Below are 24398 nucleotides of genomic sequence, written 5' to 3' on the forward strand. Positions count from 1 at the left end.
CAGGTGGACCTAAGTTCCATAAGAAATTGAAAACGTGTATTAAAGAAAGCCTACCAGGCTACTTTAAAAGGGGTAGCCAGCAAAGAGCTTTCTGAGGAATTAGCCGTTAAGCTGAGACTTATATGAAATAAGTCAGTTAGAGACAGACAGATATCATATGTTTTCACTCATATGTGGAATTTGAGAAACCTAACAGAAGACCATGGGGGAAGGGAAGGAAAAAAATAGTTATAAACAGAGAGGGAAACAAACCATAAGGGACTCTTAAATACAGAGAACAAACTGAGGGTTGGCGGGGGGGTGGGGGGGGCGTGGCAGGGGAGAGGAGAAAGAAGGTAACAGGCATAAAGAGGGCACTTGCTGGGATGAGCACTGGGTGTTGTACGTAAGTGATGAATTGGGAAGCTACTCCTGAAGCCAAGAGTACACTGTATACACTGTAAGTTAGCTAACTTGGCAGCAAGTTATATGAAACAATAAATAAATAAATAAGCTGAGACTTATAAAAATAAGGGATCAGATGTGAGAATTGCTAAGGAAGAGCACTGTGGTCAGAAAGACAGCTGGTACAAGTGACCCAAGGCTGGAGGGAAATTGGATTTAGATAAAGCAGATCTAAGGTCCTCATACCTATGAAACAGTGAAGGAGTCAGAGAGGAATGAGATAGAGTCAGAAGGATGGGTCAAGGTGAAGGCAAGGTGTTTGGATTTTACCCCAAGTACAAGAAGTCAATGAAAAAAAAAAACTATATGTATATATGGCAAGAGGGAGTCATGATCTGATATACATTTTGAAAAGATCTCAGTGACTGTTGGGCGGAAAAGGATAGAGGGGGTGTGGGAAGCCATCGTGAGAGCAGGGAGCTCAATTGGGGCATCAGTGCAGTATCCCCAGGAGAAGTGGTGTCTTTGCCAAGGGATCTGCGGGGGTTGCTGGAAACAAGTGGACTTGCAATATGACTTGGAGCTGGAGTGAACAGACATCCTGATGGATTATGTGGGGAAGTAGGAAGGAAAGAGAATTAAGGTTGGCGGGTAGGTTCTTGGTTGAGTGGTTTGAGTGGTGGATGATTGTTTTACTCATTTGCTGAAAGTGGCAAAACTGCCCAGACACAAGTTCAGGAGAAAATTAAGTTTGATCTTGAGCATGATGAGTTTGAAAAATCTTAGGCATCCAGCTGGAAATGTCAAGTGAGCACATATATTTACATGTCTAGAGTTAAGAATCAGAGCTAGAGATACCAGTATCCTCTTGTATTTGTATGTTATAAGGTTTCAACTAATTTTGGTTATATATTCTTATAATATATTCTTGTTACTCAAAACACATGAATCTTAAGTTGTTTGCTGTGTTTTGGCCTATAGTAAATTGTATTTGGAAAATTATATATATATATATATATATATATATATATATATATATATATATATAAAAGGTTATGTATAATATAAATACATAAATATATATAATTCTATGTAAATATATATCATAAAGTTATATATATAGATAAATATAAATAGATAAATATTTGGATTATTTTCAGTTAAAGATTTCAAAGTGATCAGCCTTGTATAAATGCCCTGGCAAACCAAAACATTTAAAATTTTATGTTAATATGCAATTATTTTTGCATCATTTAAAAGGCATGTTAAGTTTACCAAACCACATAAATATCCAGTATCAGTTTTCCATTCTGCCTCTGCTCCAGGTGGATTCTGGTCTTGAGCTCTCATGCAGCTACTGTCAGAAATGTTATCACTCTTGGGGCGCCTGGGTGGCGCAGTCGGTTAGGCGTCCGACTTCAGCCAGGTCACGATCTCGCGGCCCGTGAGTTCGAGCCCCGCGTCAGGCTCTGGGCTGATGGCTCGGAGCCTGGAACCTGTTTCCGATTCTGTGTCTCCCTCTCTCTCTGCCCCTCCCCCGTTCATGCTCTGTCTCTCTCTGTCCCAAAAATAAATAAAAAATGTTGAAAAAAAAAATTAAAAAAAAAAGAAATGTTATCACTCTGCACCAAGTACCACAGCTTCCAGGAAGAGAAAGGAACTTAATTAGAAATTTCCCCTTCAAACACAATTTATAGTTTATTCACTGTGAGACATGCAGGAGGCTATTTGGAAAGTTTAGCACTAAATGAACTATTTGTTTTTCTCACGTTGTCAACAAAATACATATTGGGCATGGAATATATTTGTTGATTAAGCACTAGAGGGAACCTTGGTGATTTAGTATATGGCTCTCTTTCCAGATGGAGAAACTGAGCCCCAGAGAGGGAAAGGGCCTTCCCAAAGTGAAATAAGGTAACAGCAGGATGGGACTGAAACTCAGGAATCCTAACTCCCAGGACAGTGCTTTCCGGCTTGCCATGCTCCCTCTCTCTGAACCTATAACCCTAGTACTTCTCCTTACTCAGCTGAGTTTTTATTGAGATAATTTGATAGTAGCTCAGGCCATCCTCTTATATGTATGTCAGGGGAGGGGTCGATAACAGTTAATAATTACAAGTCCTCACTATGTAGCAGGCCCCATTGTTAGCTAATCTAACCTTTGTACAACAAACCTCTTGTACATCTGGGTCTAGTCAGATCAGGGTACTGACCTCAGGAATCCCAAGACTAAATTATTGATTAACAGTAACTACTCATCTAAGCTTCAGATAGATATTTCCCCACTACCAGCAAAGTTGTAGCCGTCCAAGAGACATAGCAAACTCAACATGTCCAAAACAAAATGCATCATCCATTCATCCAAACCCACTTTCTACCCTGCAGTCCTGTGCTCCCTGGCAGAACTAATATTGTCACCCCTCTGATTACCTTTCTCAGCTCCCATGTCCAAACATTCAACATTATTGTAAATAGTATGTAAACTCTATTTATTCCCCAGAAGTTTTTGAGGAGAGTAATCACCTAGAACATACCTCTGTGTCCTCTCTCAGGTCTGTGCCTCATTTCCCACCCTCAATTCCATGTCAGTTTCCCAATTTTCTAATTCAGGCTTTCATCAGCAGTCATTTGTATTATTGCAATGTTCTCCCGTCTGGTTATCCTATTTTTTTAAACAGCTTTATTTATTTCTTTTAAATGTTTATTTTTGAGAGAGAGCAAGACCTACACACACACACACACACACACACACACACACACACATAGAGGGAGAGAGAGAGAGAGAGAAGGGAAATGGCAGAGAGAGAGAGAGGGAGAGAGAGAATCCCAAACAGGCTCTGTTCATCAGCCAATGCAAGAGCCCAACAGGGGGCTCAATCTCAAGAACTGTGAGATCATGACCCGAGCCAAGATCAAGAGTTGGACACTTAACCAACTGAGCCACCCAGGCGCCCCCAGTTGTCCTATTAAAAGAAAAATTTTTTTTAATGTTTATTTATTTTTGAGACAATCTGAGAGACAGAGTGCAAGCAGTGGAGGGGCAGACAGAGGGAGACACAGAATCTGAAGTGGACTCCAGGCTCTGAGCTGTCAGCCCAGAGCCTGACGCGGGGCCCAAACTCACGAACCGTGAGATCATGACCTGAGCCGAAGTCGGACACTTAACCGACTGAGCCACTCAAGCACCCCTTCAGTTGTCCTATTTTTAATCATTTAGTCCTTCAACCCCAGCTTTCCATTGTTGCCATATTTTGCCAACCCAAACATGAGTCAAATTGCGTTAAATGCCTCTTTAACCCCCTATCCCCACCCCCACTCACTGACCACTTTTTAACCTGGCATTCAAGGTCCACTTCTGCTGGCACCATTTTTTTTTTCTCTGTCCATGCTCTATGCCAGCCATTCCAGCCTGTTCACAATTCAAAATTGAATTCACAATTGTGAATTGAATAGCTTCCTGCTATTCTCACAAGTATGTGATAAGGATCTAATACCTGGGAAGCTTTATTATATGTTTGGTAAGAAATATGAGGTGGTAAAACAATTTACTACTAACTGTAAAATGCTTTTGAGATGTTATGTTTAAGCCATAGAAAGCATCAATTTCCAAATTAGGGGACCCTAGAGATAGTGGGGACTAGAACATTTCATTTCCCACAGCAGCTCATTGGCTGGCCTGAGTAAGTTAGTGGCAGAGTTTAAAGCTGAACCCAAATTTCTACCTCACTACATCACATCACTTTAGGAAAATGAAAATAGATTTTTTTCCCTCTTGAGAAATTTTGGAGCCTTCTGCATTCATTTAATTCACTGGTAATACACCCGCTCATCTTATTATCCCTAGTCTCTCTGAATAAAGTAGAAATAGTTTGGATTCTGCCCCAGTTTCTTCCCTGCTGCCCCCTGCCACATACCAACTAGAGCCCCAACTATGAAATAATGTGCTTGAAACAGTCCCCTGTGTTCTGTACTGACTAATTTTAATTGGAATATGGTGCCAATTATCTCCCCCTTTCCCACTGGGTCACCCCTTTGTATTTTTTTCACAGTTAATAATACAGTTATATTTGTAGTTTTTAGCTACTCTTGTTCCAAGACAGTCTTATATTAATCTATTCTTTGATTGGCTTATTGACAATAAAAGTCATTTTAAAATCCGGTTTCATAGATAATAGAGACCTTATAACAGAAATAGCAACCATTGATTACCTATTCAGTATGCGAAGTGTTATGTTAAGTAGTTTATTTGCATTATCTCTAATCATCTTGACAACTAGCCAGCAAAATAAGTATTAATGTCTTTGTTGCATATGAGGAAACTGAAGCTCAAAGCTGGAAAGTAACTTACCCAACGTCTTGGACTTAAGAAGTGGCAGGATGAAGATTTGAATCCTGGCCTTCCAACTCTATATCAATGTTCTCCCTATGGCAGTTTTCACGGCAGGCAAATGCCAGCAGGGCTGGCAGCACATTCTTCCTGCTCTTTCTTTAGCTGTAAGCATTCTTAGGGGTACGGGAAAAATGGTGACATATTTCTCAATTCTAAGCTGAGAAATGGTTCTCCACTGCATCAAAATAAACTCCAGATTCACTAATATGGCTTATCATGCCCTGCACAGCCAGATCTTTGAAAAGCATTAATATGTCATAATTAGGAATGATTAGGAATTTTGCTCAGTATCGAGCCTTATTAACAACGGCTAGGATAAGAACAATCAAAAGACACAAGCAAAGCAAGGAGAGATTTAGATTGCCTGGGGTTAAGTCTTGGTTTTGCCATTTATTACCAGTGGACCCTTCGGGAATCTCTTTAATGGCTATGCCTCAATCTCCTCTGTAAAATGGGCATTATTGTGTGTTTTTACTTCATGGAGCTATTATGAGGATGAGGGGAATTGATAATAGGAAATGCTTAGAACTTTGCCTGTCACGGAGTTAGTGCTATGTGCACGTCAGCTATCACCACCACTGCTAACATCATCATTATCACCGTCACCTTCATTTCTTCCCAGTCATGTCTCACCTCTTTCCCACTCTCCCTTCTCCCCTCTCTGCCATTTGGTAACAACTACTTCCTTTTCTTCAGATGTATCAGCCCCTGTCTCACTTCAAGACCCTCATATGTTCCTCCCTCTCTACCCAGAAGATTTCTTGCCACCCCTCTCCCCATATTCCCTGCATCGCCTTCCCCGGGCACTCCCACCCATCTTCACCTGGAGAACTCATTCAGATCTCGTTTCTGATCTCACTTCCTCCAGAAAACTTTCACATACCTCCTTATACCTTCAGCAGGGCACCCCACTTCATGTCCTAGAACTTTCTGACCTTTTCCTCTCATAGTGTTTACCATCCAGTGCTTATATGTTTCCCTGTTACTGTCCTCTATTGAATGGTGAGTTGCTTGATAATGGCTATATGTCACTCTCATTTATTCCTTCTCTTAAATTAGAAGAGTAAATCACTAAAATGGATAGCTTTTAAAAACTGAATTTATGTCAGCACTGTGTTTAGCTGTAGATACTGCACTAGGTGCACGTCCAAGGATAACAGCCATAAGTAAGCATCCCTGTTGCCATACGTAACCTCAGTTGAATAACTGAGTCTCTGATGAAGTATTAAATAATATAAAGATTCTAGAAATAACATACATAAAAACCATCCCAAAATGGAATGGACAGACTAGGGAAGGAAAGAGTTCCCTGTCACTAGAGGTATGTAAACAGAGTCAATTTGTCATTTGCTAAGAATGATCTGGAGAGATGAAGAAGGGAATGAGGTCATTTAACCTACAAAAGAGAAAACTGTATTCAAGTGTTAGAAAGAGGACCATATAAAAGAGGAAGTAATAAGAAAGAAAAAAGTATTCTGTGAGCCCTCAGAAGGAAGAGACAGAACCAAGAGGTAGAAAGTACCAGGAAAATGATTTAGATTCAATACCCCATTCCATTGGTTGCCCTTTAGTTTTGCTGGTTGTTTCCTTTGCTGTGCAGAAAGAAGCTTTTTATTTTTATGAGGTCTCAATAGTTCATTATTGCTTTTTTTCCCCTTCCCTCCAGAGATGTGTTGAGTAAGAAGTTGCTGTGGCCAAGGTCAAAGAGGTTTTTTCCTGTTTCTCCTTGAGGATTTTGATGGCTTCCTGTCTTATGTTTAGGTCTTTCATCCATTTTGAATTTATTTTTGTGTATAGTGTAAGAAAGTGGTCCAGGTTCATTTTTCTGCATGTAGCTGTCCAGTTTTCCCAGCACCACTTGCTGAAGAGACTGTCTTTATTCCATTGGGTATTGTTTCCTGCTTTGTCAAAGATTAGTTGGCCATCTAATGTGGGTCCATTTTTGAGTTCTCTAATCTGTTCCATTGATCTATGTGTCTATTTTTTTTTCCAGTACCATACTGTCTTGATGATTACAACTTTGTAATACATCTTGAAGTCTGGAACTGTGATGTCTCCAGCTTTGGTTTCCTTTTTCAGGATTGCTTTTGCTATTCGAGGTCTTTTCTGGTTCCATACAAATTTTAGGATTGTTTGTTCTAACTCTGTGAAGAATGCTGGTGTTATTTTGATAGGGATTGCATTGAATATGTAGATTGCTTAGAGTAGTATTGACATTTTAACAATATTTGTTCTTCCTATCCAGGAGCATGGAATCTTTTTCCATTGTGTGTGTGTGTGTGTGTGTGTGTGTGTGTGTGTGTGTGCGTGTCTTCTTCAGTTTCTTTCGTAAGCTTTCTATAGTTTTCAGTGTATACATTTTTCACATCTTTGGTTAGGTTTATTCCTAGGTATTTTATGGTCTTTGGTGCAATTGTAAATGGAATCGATTCCTTGGTTTCTCTTTCTGCAGCTTCATTATTAGTGTATAGAAATGCAACCAATTTCTGTATATTGATTCTATATCGTGCAACTTTGTTGAATTCATGTACCAGTTCTAGCGGGTTTTTTTGTTGTTGTTGGAATCTTTGGGTTTTCCACATAGAGTATCATGTCATCTGTGAAGGGTGAAAGTATGATGTCCTCCTGCTTTTTGGATGGATTTTGATGCCTTTTATTTCTTTGTGTTGTCTGAATGCTGAGGCTAGGCAATGTTGAATAACAGTAGTGAGAGTGGACATCTTTGTCATGTTTCTTGCCTTAGGGGGAAAACTCTCAGTTTTTCCCCATTGAGGATGATATTAGCTGTGGGTTTTTCATTTATGACCTTTATGATCTTGAGGTATGTTCCTTCTATCCCTTCTTTCTTAAGAGTTTTTACCAAGAAAAGATGCTGTGTTTTGTTAAATGCTTTTTTGCATCTATTTAGAGGATCATGTGGTTCTTATCCTTTCTTTTATTAATGTGATGTATCACACTGATTGATTTGTGTATACTGAACCAGCCCTGCATCCCAGAAATAAATCCCACTTGATTGTGGTGAATAATTATTTTAATGTATTGTTGGATCCAGTTTGCTAGTATTTTGTTGAGAACTTTTCCATACATGTTCATCAAGGAAATTGGTCTGTATTTCTCCTTTTTAGTGGGGTCTTTGTCTGGTTTAGGAATCAAGGTAGTGCTGGCCTTGTAGAATGAGTTTGGAAGTTTTCCTTCCATTTGTATTTTTGGAACAGCTTCAAAAGAATAGGTGTTAACTCTTCTTTAAATGTTTGGTAGAATTCCCCTGGTAAGCCATCTAGCCCTGGACTCTTGTTTGTTGGGAGATATTTTATTACTGGTTCAATTTCTTTACTGGTTATGGGTCTGTTCAAAATTTCTATTTCTTCCTGTTTTGGTAGTATATATGTTTCTAAGAATGTGTCCATTTCTTCCAGATGCCCAATTTGTTGGCATATAATTGTTCATAATATTCTCTTAATATTCTTTGTATTTCTGTGGTGTTGATTATGATCTTTCCTCTTTCATTCATGATTTTATTTATCTGGGTCCTTTCCTTTTTCTTTTTGATCAGTCTGGCTAGGGCTTTATCAATTTTGTTAATTCTTTCAAAGATTCTGCTCCTGTTTTCATTGATCTTTTCTACTGTTTTTTGTGGGTTTTTTTTATTTCAATATCATTGATTTCTTCTCTAATCTTATTATTTCCCTTCTTTTGCTGGTTTGGGGATTTATTTACTGTTCTTTTTCCAGTTCATTTAGGTATAATGTTAGGTTGTATATTTGATACCTATTTTCCTTCGTTAGGAAGGCCTGGATTGCTATATAGTTCCCTCTTATGACCGCCTTTGCTGCATTCCAGAGGTTTGGGGCTGATGTGCTTTCATTTTCATTAGCTTCCATGTACTTTTTCATTTCCTCTTTAATTTATTGGTTAACCCATTCATTCTTTAGTAGGATGTTCTTTAATCACCAAGTATTCATGGCCTTTCCAAATTTTATCTTGTGGTTGATTTTGAGTTTCATAGCCATGTGGTCCGAAAATATGCAAGGTATATTCTCTTTTTGTACTTGTTGAGGGCTGATTTGTGTCCCAGTATGTGATCTATTCTGGAGAATGTTCCATGTGCACTCAAGAAGAATATGTATTCTGCTGCTTTAGGATGAAATGTTCTGAATATATCTGTTAAGCCCATCCTGTCCAGTGTGTCATTCAAAGCTATTGGTTCCTTGTTCATTTTCTGTTTAGATGATCTTTCCATTGTTGTAAGTGGGGTGTTGAAGTCCCCTACTGTTATGGTATTATTATCAGTGAGTTTCTTTATGTTTGTGATTTATTGATTTATAGATTTGGGTTCTTTCACATTGGGGGCATAAATATTTACAATTGTTAGATATTCTTGTGGATAGACCCCTTAATTATGATATAATGCCCTTCTTCATCTCTTGTTACAGTCTTTACTTATTTATTATTTATTTATTTAATGTTTATTTATTTTTTGAGAGAGAGGGAGACACAGAATCCGAAGCAAGCTTCAGGCTCTGAGCTGTCAGCACAGAGCCCAACGTGGGGCTCGAACCTGCAAGCTGTGAGATCATGACCTGAGCCAAAGTCAGACACTCAACTGACTGTGAGCCACCCAGGTGCCCCTACAGTCTTTGCTTTAAAATCTGGTTTGTCCAGGGGCGCCTGGGTGGCTCAGTCGGTTAGGCGTCTGACTTCGGCTCAGGTCATGATCTCGCGGTTCGTGAGTTCAAGCCCCGCGTCAGGCTCTGTGCTGACAGCTCAGAGCCTGGAGCCTGTTTCAGATTCTGTGTCTCCCTCTCTCTCTCTGACTCTCCCCCGTTCACGCTCTGTCTCTCTCTGTCTCAAAAATAAACGTTAAAAATTTTTTTAAAAAAAATCTAGTTTGTCTGATATAAGGATGGCTACTCCAGCTGTCTTTTGACTACCATTAGCATGATAGATGATTCTCCATCCCCTTACTTTTAATCTTCAGGTGTCTTTAGGTCTAAAATGAGTCTCTTGTAAGCAGCATATAGATAGGTCTTTTTTTCTTATTTATTCTAATACCTCATGTCTTTTGATTGGAACATTTAGTCCATTGACATTTATAATGAGTACTGAAAAATATGATTTTCACACCATTGTGTTGCCTGTTGATTTGGTGTTTCTGGTGATGTTCACTGGTCCTTTCTAGTCTGTTGCTTTTGGTCTTTTTTGTTTTGTTTTGTCTTTTTTCCACTCAAAGGGTCCCCCTTAAAATTTCTTGCAGGGCTGGTTTAGTGATCACAAACTCCTTTAGTTTTTGTTTGTCTGGGAAACTCTTTTTTATTTCTCCTTCTATTATGAATGACAACCTTGCTGGATAAATATTTCTTGGCTGCATATTTTCTAGTTCAGCACATTGAATATGTCCTACCACTCTTTTCTGGCTTGCCAAGTTTCTGTGGATAGGTCTGCTGTGAACCTGATCTGTCTTCCCTTATAGGTTAAGGACTTTTTTTTTTCCATTGCTGCTTTCATCATTATTTCCTTGTCTGTGTATTTTGTAAAGTGACTATGATATGCCTTGGTGATGGTGGGTTTTGTTGAATCTCTGTGATTCTTGGATTTTGATGTCTGTGTCCTTCCCCAGAGTGGGAAAGTTTTCTACTATAATTTGCTCACATAAACCTTCTGCCCCCTTTCCTGTCTCTGCATCTTCTGGGACTCCTATGGTTTGGATGTTATTCCTTTTTAGTGAGTCACTGAGTTCTCTAAATCTTACATTGTGATTTTTTGCCTTTGTTTCCCTCTTTTTACTGCTTCATTATTCACCATAATTTTATCTTCTAAATCACTAATTTGCTGCTGTGCTGTGTCCATCCTTGCCGTTGTGACATCATTCGAGATTGCATCTCAGTTATAGCATTTTTAATTTAGTCCTGACTAGATTTTATTTCTTCTATCTCCACATAAAGGGATTCTATGGTTTTTTCAACCTCAGCTAGTATTCTTATTATAGTGGCCCTAAATTCTAGTTCAGACATCTTGGTTATGTCTGTGTTGAGTAAGCCCCTGGATGTCATTTCTTCCTGTTCTTTCTTTTGGGATGAATTCCTTCATTTTTTCATTTTGGAGGAATAATTGGCAAAATAAAAAATTAAAATCAAAAAATTGAAAACAACACATAAAATCAAATAAAGAAAGCTAGATCCTAGGTATGTTTTGGTCTGGTTGTCAGAAGAATAGAGAAAAAATAGAATAGAGAAAAAAGAGAAAGGAAAGGAAAAAAAGGCAAGAAAAAAGTTTTAATTAAAAATTATTTATATAATAAAATAGAACCAAATGAAATAAAAGAAAGTAAATGAAAGAATATAAAATTTAAAAAAATAAAAAAATTAAAGAAAAAATACATTTTTTTCTATTTCTGTATCCAAGAATGAGGAAGAAAAAAATCAATAAATAAAAAAACAATTTAAGCAAAAACAGAAGCAAAGAAAATGAACAAATAAATGAGCCAGCACACAGAATGAAACCTGAATTAAGTTACATCCAGTTTCCCCTAGAACTGAAACTGTGAAGCCCTGTATAGTCTGTACATTAGGCTGGTGGAGTGACTTGAGCTGGCCTTCTAGGTAATGTGCTTGGAGGATGCAGCTGGGCTGGGCTTGGTGTATCTGCTCCGTTCTCCACTAGGTGGCACTGCTTAGCTTACTGGGGTGGATCAGTGTGTCATGTACACCAGAGAGGTGGAAATGGCTTCACTCAGCTCCCTAGTCTCTGGCACAGGAACTGCACTGTCACCGACTCACAATCAAGTACGTCTCCTTTCTCTCAGGCCTCTATCCACTCCCCGCCTCTACCGTATATCCAAGCTGTGCACCTGCCAGGCAGCACCTCCCTCTAGAGTTTTATGTCAGATGGGGTTGTGTTTCAAAACCTCACACTTCAGAGACCCCCGCAGCTTGGACCCACACTGACTCTCGCGCGTAGGGTCTTGCAGAGCAATGGGCCAGTGCTGGCTTCCCTCAAAAAATGTTCATGTGATCAGGCAGTGGCAGAGCTTCAGAGATTATGGCAATCCACAACACAGTTGGCACCAGGTTTCACTGCACTCTGGTGCCTTTGTCCCTATACCAGCAAACATGGCTGTTCTCTGGGGTCCACTGGGACCTTGGCCTGTGGGGAGCCTTATGACCTCTACCAAATGCATTCTAAGTAGGGGAACTGCTTCTCCCCATGTGGCGCATGGATCCCTCAGACCCTGCTTCCTTCTCCAGGGGGTTCATCCTACTTCCTCACCAGAACACTGCCAAGCACAGAGGTCTAGAATTTCAGACTCTGTGCTCTGCTGTTTATAGAATCCTAATGGTATTGAAACCCTCTCTTTTCCCCCTGTCAATGGTTTTAGGAAACAGACTTCTTGTTTAGTGCCCTGCTAGTATTTTCATTCTTTCTCTTTCTTTCTCTCCAGCTACTATCAGAGTGAGTGCTTTTCTTACATGATCCTTATACACCACACTCTCCCCCTTTCATTTTCTCTGTCCTCTCTCCATGAAATCAGTTCCCTACCCTTTGCAGCTTTTCTCTCCCCCAGTTTACCTCTCCATACCACGTCTCTGCCAAGTTCTGTGGCTCAAGTTATGTAGATTGTTGTGTTAATCCTCAGATCAGTGTCCTAGGTGTTCAAAAGGGTTTGGTGCTGATCTAGATGCATTTCAGGGTCAAGACAAGCTCATCGTCTCCATGCTGCTCTTCCATCTTAACTCTGTCGGGAATGATTTTTTTTTTTTTAAGTTTATTTACTTGAGAGAGAGAGAGAAAAAGAGTGAGGTAGGGGCAGAGACAGAAGGAGAGAGAGAATCCCAAGCAGGCTCCACATTGTCATTGCAGAACCCAATGTGGAGCCTGAGCTTGTGAATCGTGAAATCATGACCTAAGCCTAAATCAAGTGTTGGACATTTAACCGACTGAGTCACCCAGGTACCCCCGGAATGATCTTTAATGTGCTAATATGTAAGTGCTGGATGAGCAAGTTTTTAAGGCATTTCCAATACTGAAATTCTGTGCTCATAGAAAAAAAAGTAACCATATATGTTGTATTAATTAATTTCCATTACATTTTATTTCATGACTTATAATCATAGCTCTGAAGAAATACTGACAGCAATAATAGATACTAATTGCTGAATGCTTGTTTGTACCAGGGTCTCTGTTAAGGGCTTTACAGATATTGTTTCATGTTATGCAACAGCCCTGATAGAGAGGTAGATATTATACCCATTCTATAGGTAAGAAAGCTGAGATTTGAAGAAGTAAGTGACTTTCCCAAGTTACTTAGGTATGACTGGTCAACTCAGGATTCAAACCCAGTTCTCTGTGATTCCATATATTCTCTTCCTTCTCACTTTTCCATGCTCCCTTTAGTGCACTTAGAAAAATCCAGAGGACAATTAGAATATTAAAAGATGTAAGAATTTGATGCTATACGGGAAAGGTCCAAGAAAGGGTGGTTCTCACATCAGACATCAAAATGTATTCCAGTAGATCAAAGACTAGGTGGCTAAAAATTAAACTCATTGTACTAGAAGAAAATATTTGAGTAATTTGTTAAATATATTGAAGAGGGGTAGATATAATACGAAACTCAAAAGCTGAAAAGGAAAGCATAGTGATAAATATGACTATATAAAACATTTTAAACTTCTGTGTGACAAGAAGCCATACCAGGGATATGTATAGCATACCAGGGAAAAGTTAACAGTTACAATGCAATGATACAAAATACAAATACCAAACTGAAAAGAATATTTTCAATATTTATCTGAGATGAAGCACTAATATTCTTAAAAGGCAGATAGATTTTTAAAAGAACAAACTACACAAATAAAAAATAGGTGAAATAAGCAAATGGTCATTTTATGCCAAAACAAATTTAAATAACCAGCAAACATATAAAAAGATGCTTGACTTCATAATTGTAGACAGGCAAAACTTAAAAATGCAATTGTCTACATATTAGAATGACAAAGGCCAAATGTTATGTTATGTGCAATTTTTACAAGACTATGAAGAAAGTCAATCATATCTTATTTGTGGGAGTATAAATTTTTGGACACAACTTGGCAATAGCTATTACAATTTAGCACTCATACCCTTTATCCAAGAACTTTTTGTTACATACTATTTATTGCAGCATTGTTTATAACAGCAAAATACTGAAACAACCTAAGGGTCTATCAACCCTGTACTGGTAAAATAAATTTATAATGAATAATAGAACACTTTATAACTATAAAAAGGGATGAGACAAGTATAGGAATATGTGAATGAAGAAAGTTCTTTAAAATATATTAGTAAGTAGAAAAAATAAAGGTATAAAACTATGTGTAAAATACCTTATTTGTATAAAATTTTAAAATTATAACTTTATAAACCTGTTTATATTAACAAGAAAAATAATTGGTAGTATATATAAGAAGCCATCAAAATGGATATCTTTAGAATAAAAGATGGGGCCACTTTATTTCTATGCTTTTTGTATTGCTTTTTCATGTATGTGCATTATATACATACATTATTTTTTATATCAATATATTATTTGGGCAAAGAGATTCTCCCCTCCCCTTTTTTGCTTTCTTCATCAGTTTCTGTTTATTTAGTGAATAAATAATCATGTGAAAAATTAAGAACAAATTAAAAGAAACAAATAATGCATATACAATCTATGGACTATACTCAGAAAGTGTATTTCCAGGGAATTCATCCTTCAGAAACACCTTCATAAGTGTTTGCAGTAGCAGAAAGCTAGACACAGTCTCAACAACAATAGGGATCCTGTTGAAAAAAATGCTGGTCTCTCCATACCGTGTATTGCTGGGCTCCTGTTAAAAAGGTAAAACAGCAGGAGCTGATATGGAAGATGTCCAAGATACATTGTTAAAAGCAAAACAGAAACAGTTTATAGATTATATATATGATATGATCCTACTCACTTAACTAAAAATGTGAAGACATATTACATATATAAAGAAAGAAATAGGGGCGCCTGGGTGGCGCAGTCGGTTAAGCGTCCGACTTCAGCCAGGTCACGATCTCGCGGTCCGGGAGTTCGAGCCCCGCGTCAGGCTCTGGGCTGATGGCTCAGAGCCTGGAGCCTGTTTCCGATTCTGTGTCTCCCTCTCTCTCTGCCCCTCCCCCGTTCATGCTATGTCTCTCTCTGTCCCAAAAATAAATAAAAAACGTTGAAAAAAAAAATTTAAAAAAAAAAAAAAAAAAAAGAAAGAAATAGAAATAAGCCATGTGTGTGCATATACATATAGTAGACTTCTAAAAAGTATACCCAAGAAACTGCTAACATTGGTTACCTCTGGAACTGCAGATGTTAAGGGGAATTTTTTACTTTTCCTTAGATACCTTTCTGAAACATTAGAATTCATTTACCATGATCCTATATTATGTTTTAATAAGAAGTTAGCCTTAATTGTTTGACAAGAGATTATTTGGCCCAGGAAGTTTATGCATTCAGCTTCCTGTAGGCAGGAGCCTACATCTAATTACTTTTCCTGTCCTTTCGGCTGTCTGAGTCATAGTCTGACTCATCCATGCCTAGACAATCTCTGAAATGACTGTCATCTACTAACAAGTAAATCTGGAAATTCTATAGTTCAAAGGAGCTTTACACTCAAAGAGCCTCTCAGTCCTTTCCCTCCAAGGTAGGAGAATATTGAGGCTCAGGAGTTGAAAAGATAGTCACTCAGCTGGTGTGTGGCAGTCAGGCCAAACCCAAATCAATGGACTTCTCTAGGTTACCATGTAATCAATGCATTCGGTAAGGATTTCACCAGAATAGAAAGCCAGGGAAGAGGCATGGAAAATTATAAAAGTGGTTAAGGAGGCTTCCACAAAGTTATTATGAGAGGGCTGGGATGGGGAATTAAAGATTACAGATATCCCATGGGGCACCTGGGTGGCTCATTCCATTAAGCATCTGACTCTCAGTTTTGGCTCAGGTCATGATCTCACAGTTTGTGAGTTTGAGCCCCGCATCAGGCTCCACATAGAGAGTGCAGAGCTTGCTTGGGATTCTCTCTCTTTCCCTTTCTCTCTGCCCCTCCCCCACTTGCATGCTCTGTCTGTCTCTTTCAAAAATAAATAAATAAACCTAATAAAAAAAAAAAAAGATTGCAAATATTCCAGACCCCAAGGGGAAACAGTGGCAACTCCCTATCCACCACCCAGTGTCATTGTCAAAGAGGATTCATGAGAGGCCAAATAAGATGTTATGTTTTACATGCAGATAAGTTGGTCAGGTTTTTTTTTTTTTTTAATTTATTTTTTCTATTTTTTATGGTTGGTAACCAACTTCTCTGTAAATAAAAGGAAGCAGAATTCTGGCATCAACTGCATAAGAATAGCTCTGTGTATGTTAGAAAACTGGACTTTCTGTGTGTTCAGTTCAAGCAGAAAAGCTTCTTGGGGACTTGCCTTGTTCACCTTTGTTCTCCACCCATGATCCCTCTCCTGGGGCAGACACAGAGCCCTGTCGTTGGAAAGCACTCAGTAATTATATTATGTTGACTTCGACTGAATTGATTTGAGAAAGATTTTAGCTTTTACTTCTCATTAAATTTGACTTCAGAATGATTTTTCCCTCTCGGCAGAGTTTTGTGCTTGTTTTTCAGATGTTCTGTTTTTCTTCTGGCATCGGCCCCAAAATGGGAGTTAGCAACAGCAACATAAACTCCAGGCATTCTTTATTTCATTTTGTCAGAATTCATTCTGGAATTGTACATGAGAAATGGGGCAGTCAGGTTTATTTTGGAACAAGGCTCAGGGCTGTCTAACCAAGCTCAGAATGACAGGACCAGGCATATGACCAAAAAGAGGGATTTGGCAGGCAGCCAGCCCCATTTCATACAATCTACCCAGAACTTCATCTGAATATATTAATCTGTCAGCGCATACTCATCTATGTACATTACATGTGTCTCTCTTTATTATCCTGTTTTTCCTCTAATTTTGAAGGCTCATATCCACCCCCGAAATCTAGGAAACTCACAGAGGCATATTAAATGCACATACTAAAATTCTTGTAGACATGCATAGACAGTTTCAGCCGAGTCAGACCATTCTATAAACGCCACAAGATGAAATTTCACATCTTTGCTAAATGAAAGTTGATAAGAGCCTGAAACTTGCTAAGTAACACTCAACTGCCTTGGTAGGACATTAGGGGTTTTGAGGTAGGTGACATAATCTTAGACAGCTTCTCAGTTTGGAGAAACATTTTTCAACTATCAGAATGATAGGCCTTATGAAATACCCAAATTCTCTGGCTTCCTCTTCTAGGTGAATGGCATTGACCTCCGTGGAGCATCCCATGAGCAGGCCGCAGCTGCACTGAAGGGGGCTGGACAGACGGTGACGATTATAGCACAATACCAACCTGAAGGTCAGTGAGAAACCAAGCTTATAATGTTCTGATACGTTTCTGTGAGAATGTATACCCACATCTGGTAATCTGTATTAACCAGTCTATACCAACAAGGTTTTTTAAAACTCACCTATCCTGAAAAATGGGTGTTACATGTCCAGAGAATATGAGGCTTTTTTATTACCCTTAATCTTCCAAGGAAAACATCAGTTAGAAAGTCCTCTTTGAAATATGAATTAAAAAAAAAAAAAAACTATCCTCAACTTTATTTATATTCTTATCTGTAGGCACTTTTGGTCAGCAATGGATAGTATAAAAACCATTAAGATGGACTAAGAATCAAACTGACATGAGACAGATTAACAGGAGAAAATAAAATTTAATAGCATATGTAAGGGGAATCCACACAGGCATGGAAATTCCAAAGACAGGCAAAATGACATATATATGTCATCCTGAACTATGAAATGGGTGGGGTCTGGGACCTTAGAGGACAGGATTGTATTTCACAGGGCGATAAGAAGAACTGATATTTGGTAATTAGATATTTGTCCTGGCTATACATATACAGATGGATCACTCAGATAAAATTTATCTCTGCTAATAACCATTGTTCTGGGAAAGACCGCCCAGGTGAGATCCTTCTATGTAGTTATAGGAGGGACAAAAGTTTCTCTTGAGCCTGTAGGGTCTCAATTGCCTTCAGCTCAAAATCCACATACCAAAGTGGCACATTCAGTGGGGGCAAGGGGGTGGGAGTGGTTGTCCTGAATCCCTTCAGAAGCAAGGAGGACAGAGAGAACAGACCATGATCAGCATTCTCTCTCTGTGGCATTAACTTTTATTAACACTAACACGGCTCTAGGTTGTCCTTGATGTAGATTTTTGTGTGTGTGTACTCTCAGCTATAGTATAGCTTGTTTGCAATATGCTACTGTAAACCCTGAAACATGGTGAGATGTCATAAATTGGCTTAGCCAACTGAGACCTGATGAGATATCCTAAATTGCATTAGCCATACCCTGCTCTTTGGTTTGTTTCAACATCTGTTTTTGTGATCAGAGTGAGGCTCAATGAGACAACCGGGATGTTACCTATTGTGTGGTTGATATTTTAGCAAATTTGTATGTAGATTGCTCCTTTGTTAATGAAATGCAGTTAAGCACACCACAGTGGGCTAGACTTTTTACAAGAAAAAAAGAGGAATGTGCTTTCTGTCTTTAGGAAATGTAGTTAATTACCCTTGGCCCACATAGCTCTCAGAGAAGACTATTAAACAGATAAACATGGAAGTACAAGATGCCATTAAGGAAGAGCCTTTATGCCTGTGGGTATAAAGAGCTTCTTTGACCTTTTAAAGTGATTCTTTCTTAATGTCAGTTGGTCTATTCTTTGGAAGACTGAGGTTTGTATCTTGCTTGTGAAGTCTTAGATTTTATTTACCATAATGGTGGCCAACCACATATTTCATGTGAGAATAAAGAAAACATTGTGCTATGTGTATTTTGGAATGTTTCATTTATGTTGCCTGTCTTTAGAATTAGAATTTGCAATTAAGTTATAAAAATATATATTAAATGTTTTCTCCAATTGCCCTGGCCCAGATATGGACAGAGAATGGGGGAAGAGGAGATTTGTGATTATCAAAGATGGATGATGACAACACCAAGGGAAAGTGTTCTTCCTGTACAGCTTTGAAAGTCTGTCTACTTAAAAATTAGTAAATGTGTCTTCTAATAGTAATAAATGGCTCCAGAAGTATCAGTTGTAAAACAGAAAATAAAAACATCTGGTTTAGCATAATTTGATGAACAAATTCTACTTCATATAGAGTAAGAACTTTTACATGGGACTTTTCCATTTTCTTTGTAGCTGTTTTCATTCAGTCTCAAACTGTATGCCCTTCACCACTACCTGGCACATGGCAATAAATACCCAGGCTGCTTTCCCATTTCTGAAAAATTTCATCTCAAACACGAATTACAACAATTAGAAGCTTTTGATAGTGAAGACAGCCATTCAAGTGACCTTGAACAGAGTGATTTTAAACTTTAAAGGTTACAGTAAAAGATAAGAATGTCATCATTCTATCAACTTTAATCTTCATCTTAAGCTTCCTTACAGCTTTTGTTTCCTTTAAGCAGTGTACTTAATTTGGATACTATGCTGTGCATTGTGAAGATGTCTATTCAAAGCAAATCTTATAAATCATATAAACCAATTTTCAAAGTGCTTCTAAAGAAATGTGCAAATAAAAACAATCTCATTTCAAAATGCCAAAGTGCAGATAGGATTCACAGAATGACTTCCCTATTTTAATAGTCTAACTGTATTGTAATTTTTCACAGCTTTAAATCAGTTGGAAATGGGGTAATGTAACATCAAGCAATCATTTTCCCCTCTTTCTAAATTTAATGTGTAACTGAGCCTTAATTTAACTATTATATGAAATGGAAAACTGATTGGATTATTGTTTAGATCATTTAGGAACATTTAAATTTTATGACATTTTTAGGAAATAATGAACAATTTGCCTTTAAAATAACAAGTAAAAAGAAGAGTATTCCATCAGAGTCCATTAGGAAATTCTCACCAGATCCCCTTCATTTGCACCAGGATTATGAGATGTCCATGCTAAGACAAATTTTATTTACATCTCTTTTGGTAGGTTCAAGAACCAGGCTTCCAGTAAATAAGTTTTTCAATTCAAAACATAAAAAAATGCTTTTGTCGGGAGTATACTAGATTCCTTGCTCAATGTTACCAGATATTCAGAAAATTTGGCCCTTCAGACTCATATCCCAAGTCTTTGTCTTTAAGAATTGTTTGTTTTTTATCTTACTGAGGAGAAAGAACTTAGATACATTTAACAGAAATCATTTTCTGATGACACAGAACCAAAATTGTATAATAATGACACCATCTCTAAGAATTATGGGATGTCAGACAAGGGCTAAACCTGCAGAAGCCAAAACAGTACGAGAGTACTTCATGGAAATGAGGAAATAGGGAAATGGAGCCAGACTCTTAAAAGTGGGTGAGATTTCTATTCTGAAGAGCAGGAAGAAAAAAAAAATATCTTGCTAAACTAAGTAAGATCATGAGCTCCATGTGTGCAGACACACAACCTATATTTTGTTCACTGACAAATCAATTTTCTATGTTATACTTGTTATTAATGTTTCTTAAAGAGTTGCTGAGCTGATAAATAAAATTTACCTTTCTTTAGTATTCAGTTTCTACTGAAGATGATTGAATATTGGAGGAATGATTCAGTTTCACTACTTGCATTTTTTCATTTTGGCTTCAAAGCAGAAAATATGTGCCAAACCAGCATGTGTTGCAAAATATAAAACCATTTCCAAATCTGTTTTTCATAAGACTTAGCACATTTTTGAAATAATTATAAGTAATTTATAATTATCATAATATAACAATAAATGTCTTCCTTGGCAAGTTTTACTGTGCAGAGTAAGACCAAAGTTGGGGTAATTTAATCCCTGTTATCTAAATTACTCTATCCATCATCAAATCTTATCCAATGCCTAGTCCTAGGTAGTAGAATTAAAGCCAAATTTGAAGAGTCACATACAAACAATGTTTCTTTTTTTAAATTTTTTTTTTTTCAACGTTTTTAATTTATTTTTTTGGGGACAGAGAGAGACAGAGCATGAACGGGGGAGGGGCAGAAAGAGAGGGAGACACAGAATCGGAAACAGGCTCCAGGCTCCGAGCCGTCAGCCCAGAGCCTGACGCGGGGCTCGAACTCACGGACCGTGAGATCGTGACCTGGCTGAAGTCGGACGCTTAACCGACTGCGCCACCCAGGCGCCCCAAACAATGTTTCTTTCTGGTGGTATGATTGTGATTCATTTATACCAGCCTTTTTAAAAATCCATTTTCTATCACATGTTTACTTGGAAATTAACATGTATTATATTGATATTAGGAAGAAAATAATGAATTTTTTTCTTTATTTCTTTTTTTGAGAGGATCATTTATCTGATACTTAAAGAATAATCCTACTTTAGCAATATGGGAAGTTAATTCTTGTATAAAACTTCAATTGTCTATATTCAGTTAGTGAAGTTACTCCCATCACTACTTCAAAAAAGGAAACATAATGTCTGCCCTCTCCCTGGCACACATATATATACATGTATATCCCTTTCCCATCCCTTTATAGCCATCTTCCCCATTGCTTTCAGAATTATTATTCTAAAAAGATATTAGCCCAAGGTGCCTCTGCACAAACTCCATGCCCTTCACAGTGTAGTCCCAGCCAACCTCCATGTTCCCTCCCCACTAACCCAACCATCACCCACCAGCATCATCTTTTATAGCCCTCCCACTGCTACACAGGACTGCTTTCTGCTCCCCACACTTGGTCCTGAACAGTTTCTGTGCCTTTGCTCGTGTGGGTTTCTCTCCCTGGAATTCCCTTTTCTCCCATTCTACCAATAGGATTCCTACTCATTTTGAGGGCCTGCACATGTCACTTCCACTATGAAGTCCTCTTTTATCTGCTAAGTCAGTGTTGATTGATTCAGTCTCTGAACCCTTTAGACCTGTATTCAGATAGTTTTTGTGTCCCTTAACATAATTTGTGCATTTCCCGACTCAAGTAAGTTTCTAGAGGGCGATAATTCATTTATCACTCATTTTATGTCAATATGAATTTGACTATGCTGTATTAAAGAGTTATCAAATGGATCTCCATTTGTTTTAGAGGTGCAATATAATATTTTCATTGTGTTGGCAAATAATAGTAAGTGCTTAAGAAATATTTGTTGAATGAATATTGAATGAATGGCGTGGGTTTTTTATATTAGCTACAGAAATGGTAAATGAATCCCCAGATTGGACATTTGACATTGATGCAGTTTTTATGTGATGCCTTTTTGTTCTTTTCTTAAAAAAAATTCACCCTATTGGATGATCTCCCTTTCTCCTGCACTGCAGAAAACTACAGCTATTTTTCTATAATAGAACACAAGCAAAAATTATTAAAGCTCCAACATTTTTTAAAGTTCCAAAACTTGGGGTGCCTGGGTGGCTCAGTTAAGCATCCACCTTTGGTTCAGGTCATGATCTCGTGGTTAGTGAGTTCGAGCCCCATGTTGGGCTCTGTGCTGACAGCTTGGAGCCTGGAGCCTACTTCAGGTTTTGTGTCTTCCTCTCTCTCTGTGCCTCCCCTGCTTGAGTTCTCTGTCTCTCTCTCAAAAATAAACTTTTAAAAACAAAAAAAAAAAATTCAGAAACTCAACTTTAACACCATTGATGAATTTTTAAAAGTCATTGATTATATCCTAATTATACATTGGTCAAAAAGGGTCTAACACAGCATTTCCCAAATCAGATAGGGGCAAATCTTTATAGCATTTGTTGCCTTCTCACTATATAATAATACCTAGATTTACTGTGGGATCACTGACTAGGGCTGAAATCATAAGCTAGCTACCAGATATTCACTAGGAGAGCCAAGTGAACAGTATAGATTGTTGGATAAAGCACAAAATGGAAACTAACATATTCCTATGAAAGCTACCAATATCCTTTTGCCTTTAATCTGACTATTCAGGGCATTGTTTTGGACACAGAAAGGGTTTCACAAAGACCTGCAAGTAGGAAAGAGGTGATCAGTCAGCAAGGTCCCCATCAGTGAGCGGGGATTCGAGTAGACAGTAGAGGGGCTGAGTTTCTCCATCATTTAAGTTTTTATCCAAGTTGCAGTTAGTTAACATACGATTTAGTTTCTGGTATACAATATTGTGATTCAACACTTCCATATAACACCTGGTTATCCACCTTTTATTCTCTCATAGAATATTTGAGTTCCTGAAAGAAAAACCCAAAGAACAGAGTTAACTGTTCTCTGGAGACTTACAAATAGGGCCTGGTTTAGGGAATTGTGACTGAGTGGCTATGTGGTTCATTTAAACTTTAATTTGGTTAGTAGATATTTTTACTGAACACTTAGTATGCTCTAGTCATTGTTTTTGGGAAAAGATAAAGCAGTGAACCAATAAGTCCTTCTCAAATAAATATTCAATTTGTCAGATGGTGATAAGTAATGTAAATAAATAGGAAGAAACGTGAAAACGATAGTAACAGAGAAATGTATGGTGAATATAGAAGGCCAAGCTAATCAGTTTATATTTCAGCAGAGACCTCAAAGAAATCTGAGAGGAAGCCATACAGGAATCGGGGGAAGAAATGAATTATTCTAGAGTCTTGGTCTGCCAACTCTGGTCTGTGAAGCAGCAGCATTGATAAAAACTGAGAGCTTGGTAGAAATGCACAAACTCAAGCTCTAATTCAGGCCTACTAAGTGAGAATCTACATTTTTTCAAGATCCATCGGTTATTTGTATGTACATTAGTTTGAGAAGCACTGCACTAGAATACTTGAGGACCCTGCAAAAATTGTGATTTGTTACTGTGGGATCGGACTCCCTCTACCTGGAGTACAAGGCAATGTCACATAAGGCTGCATCACTAAGGTTGATTTCTGGCATGTGTTACTCAATGATTGGTCATGCATCAGTGGTTGTACTAGGGACAGGTCAGGCTGCAGGGAATCTAAGAAGTTCATGTGTCATTCACCTCCACCTTGCCTCTACCTCCCCTCTAAGTATAGATTATCAAGCAAATTCATAAGTCTTGCTAGAACTCCTCATCTCGTGAGACAATGAACCTTTTCAGGCTTCTTTCCCTTTCATTATGGCTTCTCTGCAAGAGAGTAAAGAAGCAGTGAGTTGGGATGAGGTAAGATTGAACTCTATCCTGATGGGCAACTTTGTGGATCAAAAGAAAGTTATTAAGGCATCACTATAAAGTTTCTTTAAGGAACTTATTATATTTTAAAGCAGAAGCTCATTTCAGTAATCTTTTTTGTTCCTTTTAAATTATGAAACTAATTCAGAAGGAAAAGTACTCATTCTTTTCAGAATGAAGTGAAATTCTGATATTTTTCTGGGTTACTACTCTAAATGAAGTCACAAGCTTAAACCATAGTTGGACACCATCATCTATTTCTCTATAAGGTCAAAGATGTGGTGAAAACCTAAAATGAATATGTAAATTACTCTGAAAAACTATAGATACCTTCTGTACTTAAAGGTTCCCAGAAATGAAAGTATATACAACATCCAAGAAGCTTACTTAATTCAACCTAAATTTCTTTCTTAAAATCAATGTCTACATAAGTTTATACATATGAATG

General features: G+C 37.9%; 1 protein-coding gene across 29 annotated transcripts in view; it reads left to right on the top strand.

Annotated features, from left to right (window-relative positions):
• Positions 1 to 24398, top strand: part of DLG2 (discs large MAGUK scaffold protein 2) — a 2097061-nt gene that overhangs the window by 1777226 nt on the left and 295437 nt on the right. For all 29 annotated transcript variants that reach the window (XM_058690298.1, XM_058690294.1, XM_058690296.1 and 26 more), the window contains one exon: positions 17090 to 17192. In XM_058690298.1, coding sequence (XP_058546281.1) covers positions 17090 to 17192 — 103 coding nt within the window. The remainder of the gene's footprint in view (positions 1 to 17089; positions 17193 to 24398) is intronic.

The sequence above is a fragment of the Neofelis nebulosa genome, chromosome 10, assembly GCF_028018385.1.
Source record: "Neofelis nebulosa isolate mNeoNeb1 chromosome 10, mNeoNeb1.pri, whole genome shotgun sequence".
Lineage (NCBI taxonomy): Eukaryota > Metazoa > Chordata > Mammalia > Carnivora > Felidae > Neofelis > Neofelis nebulosa.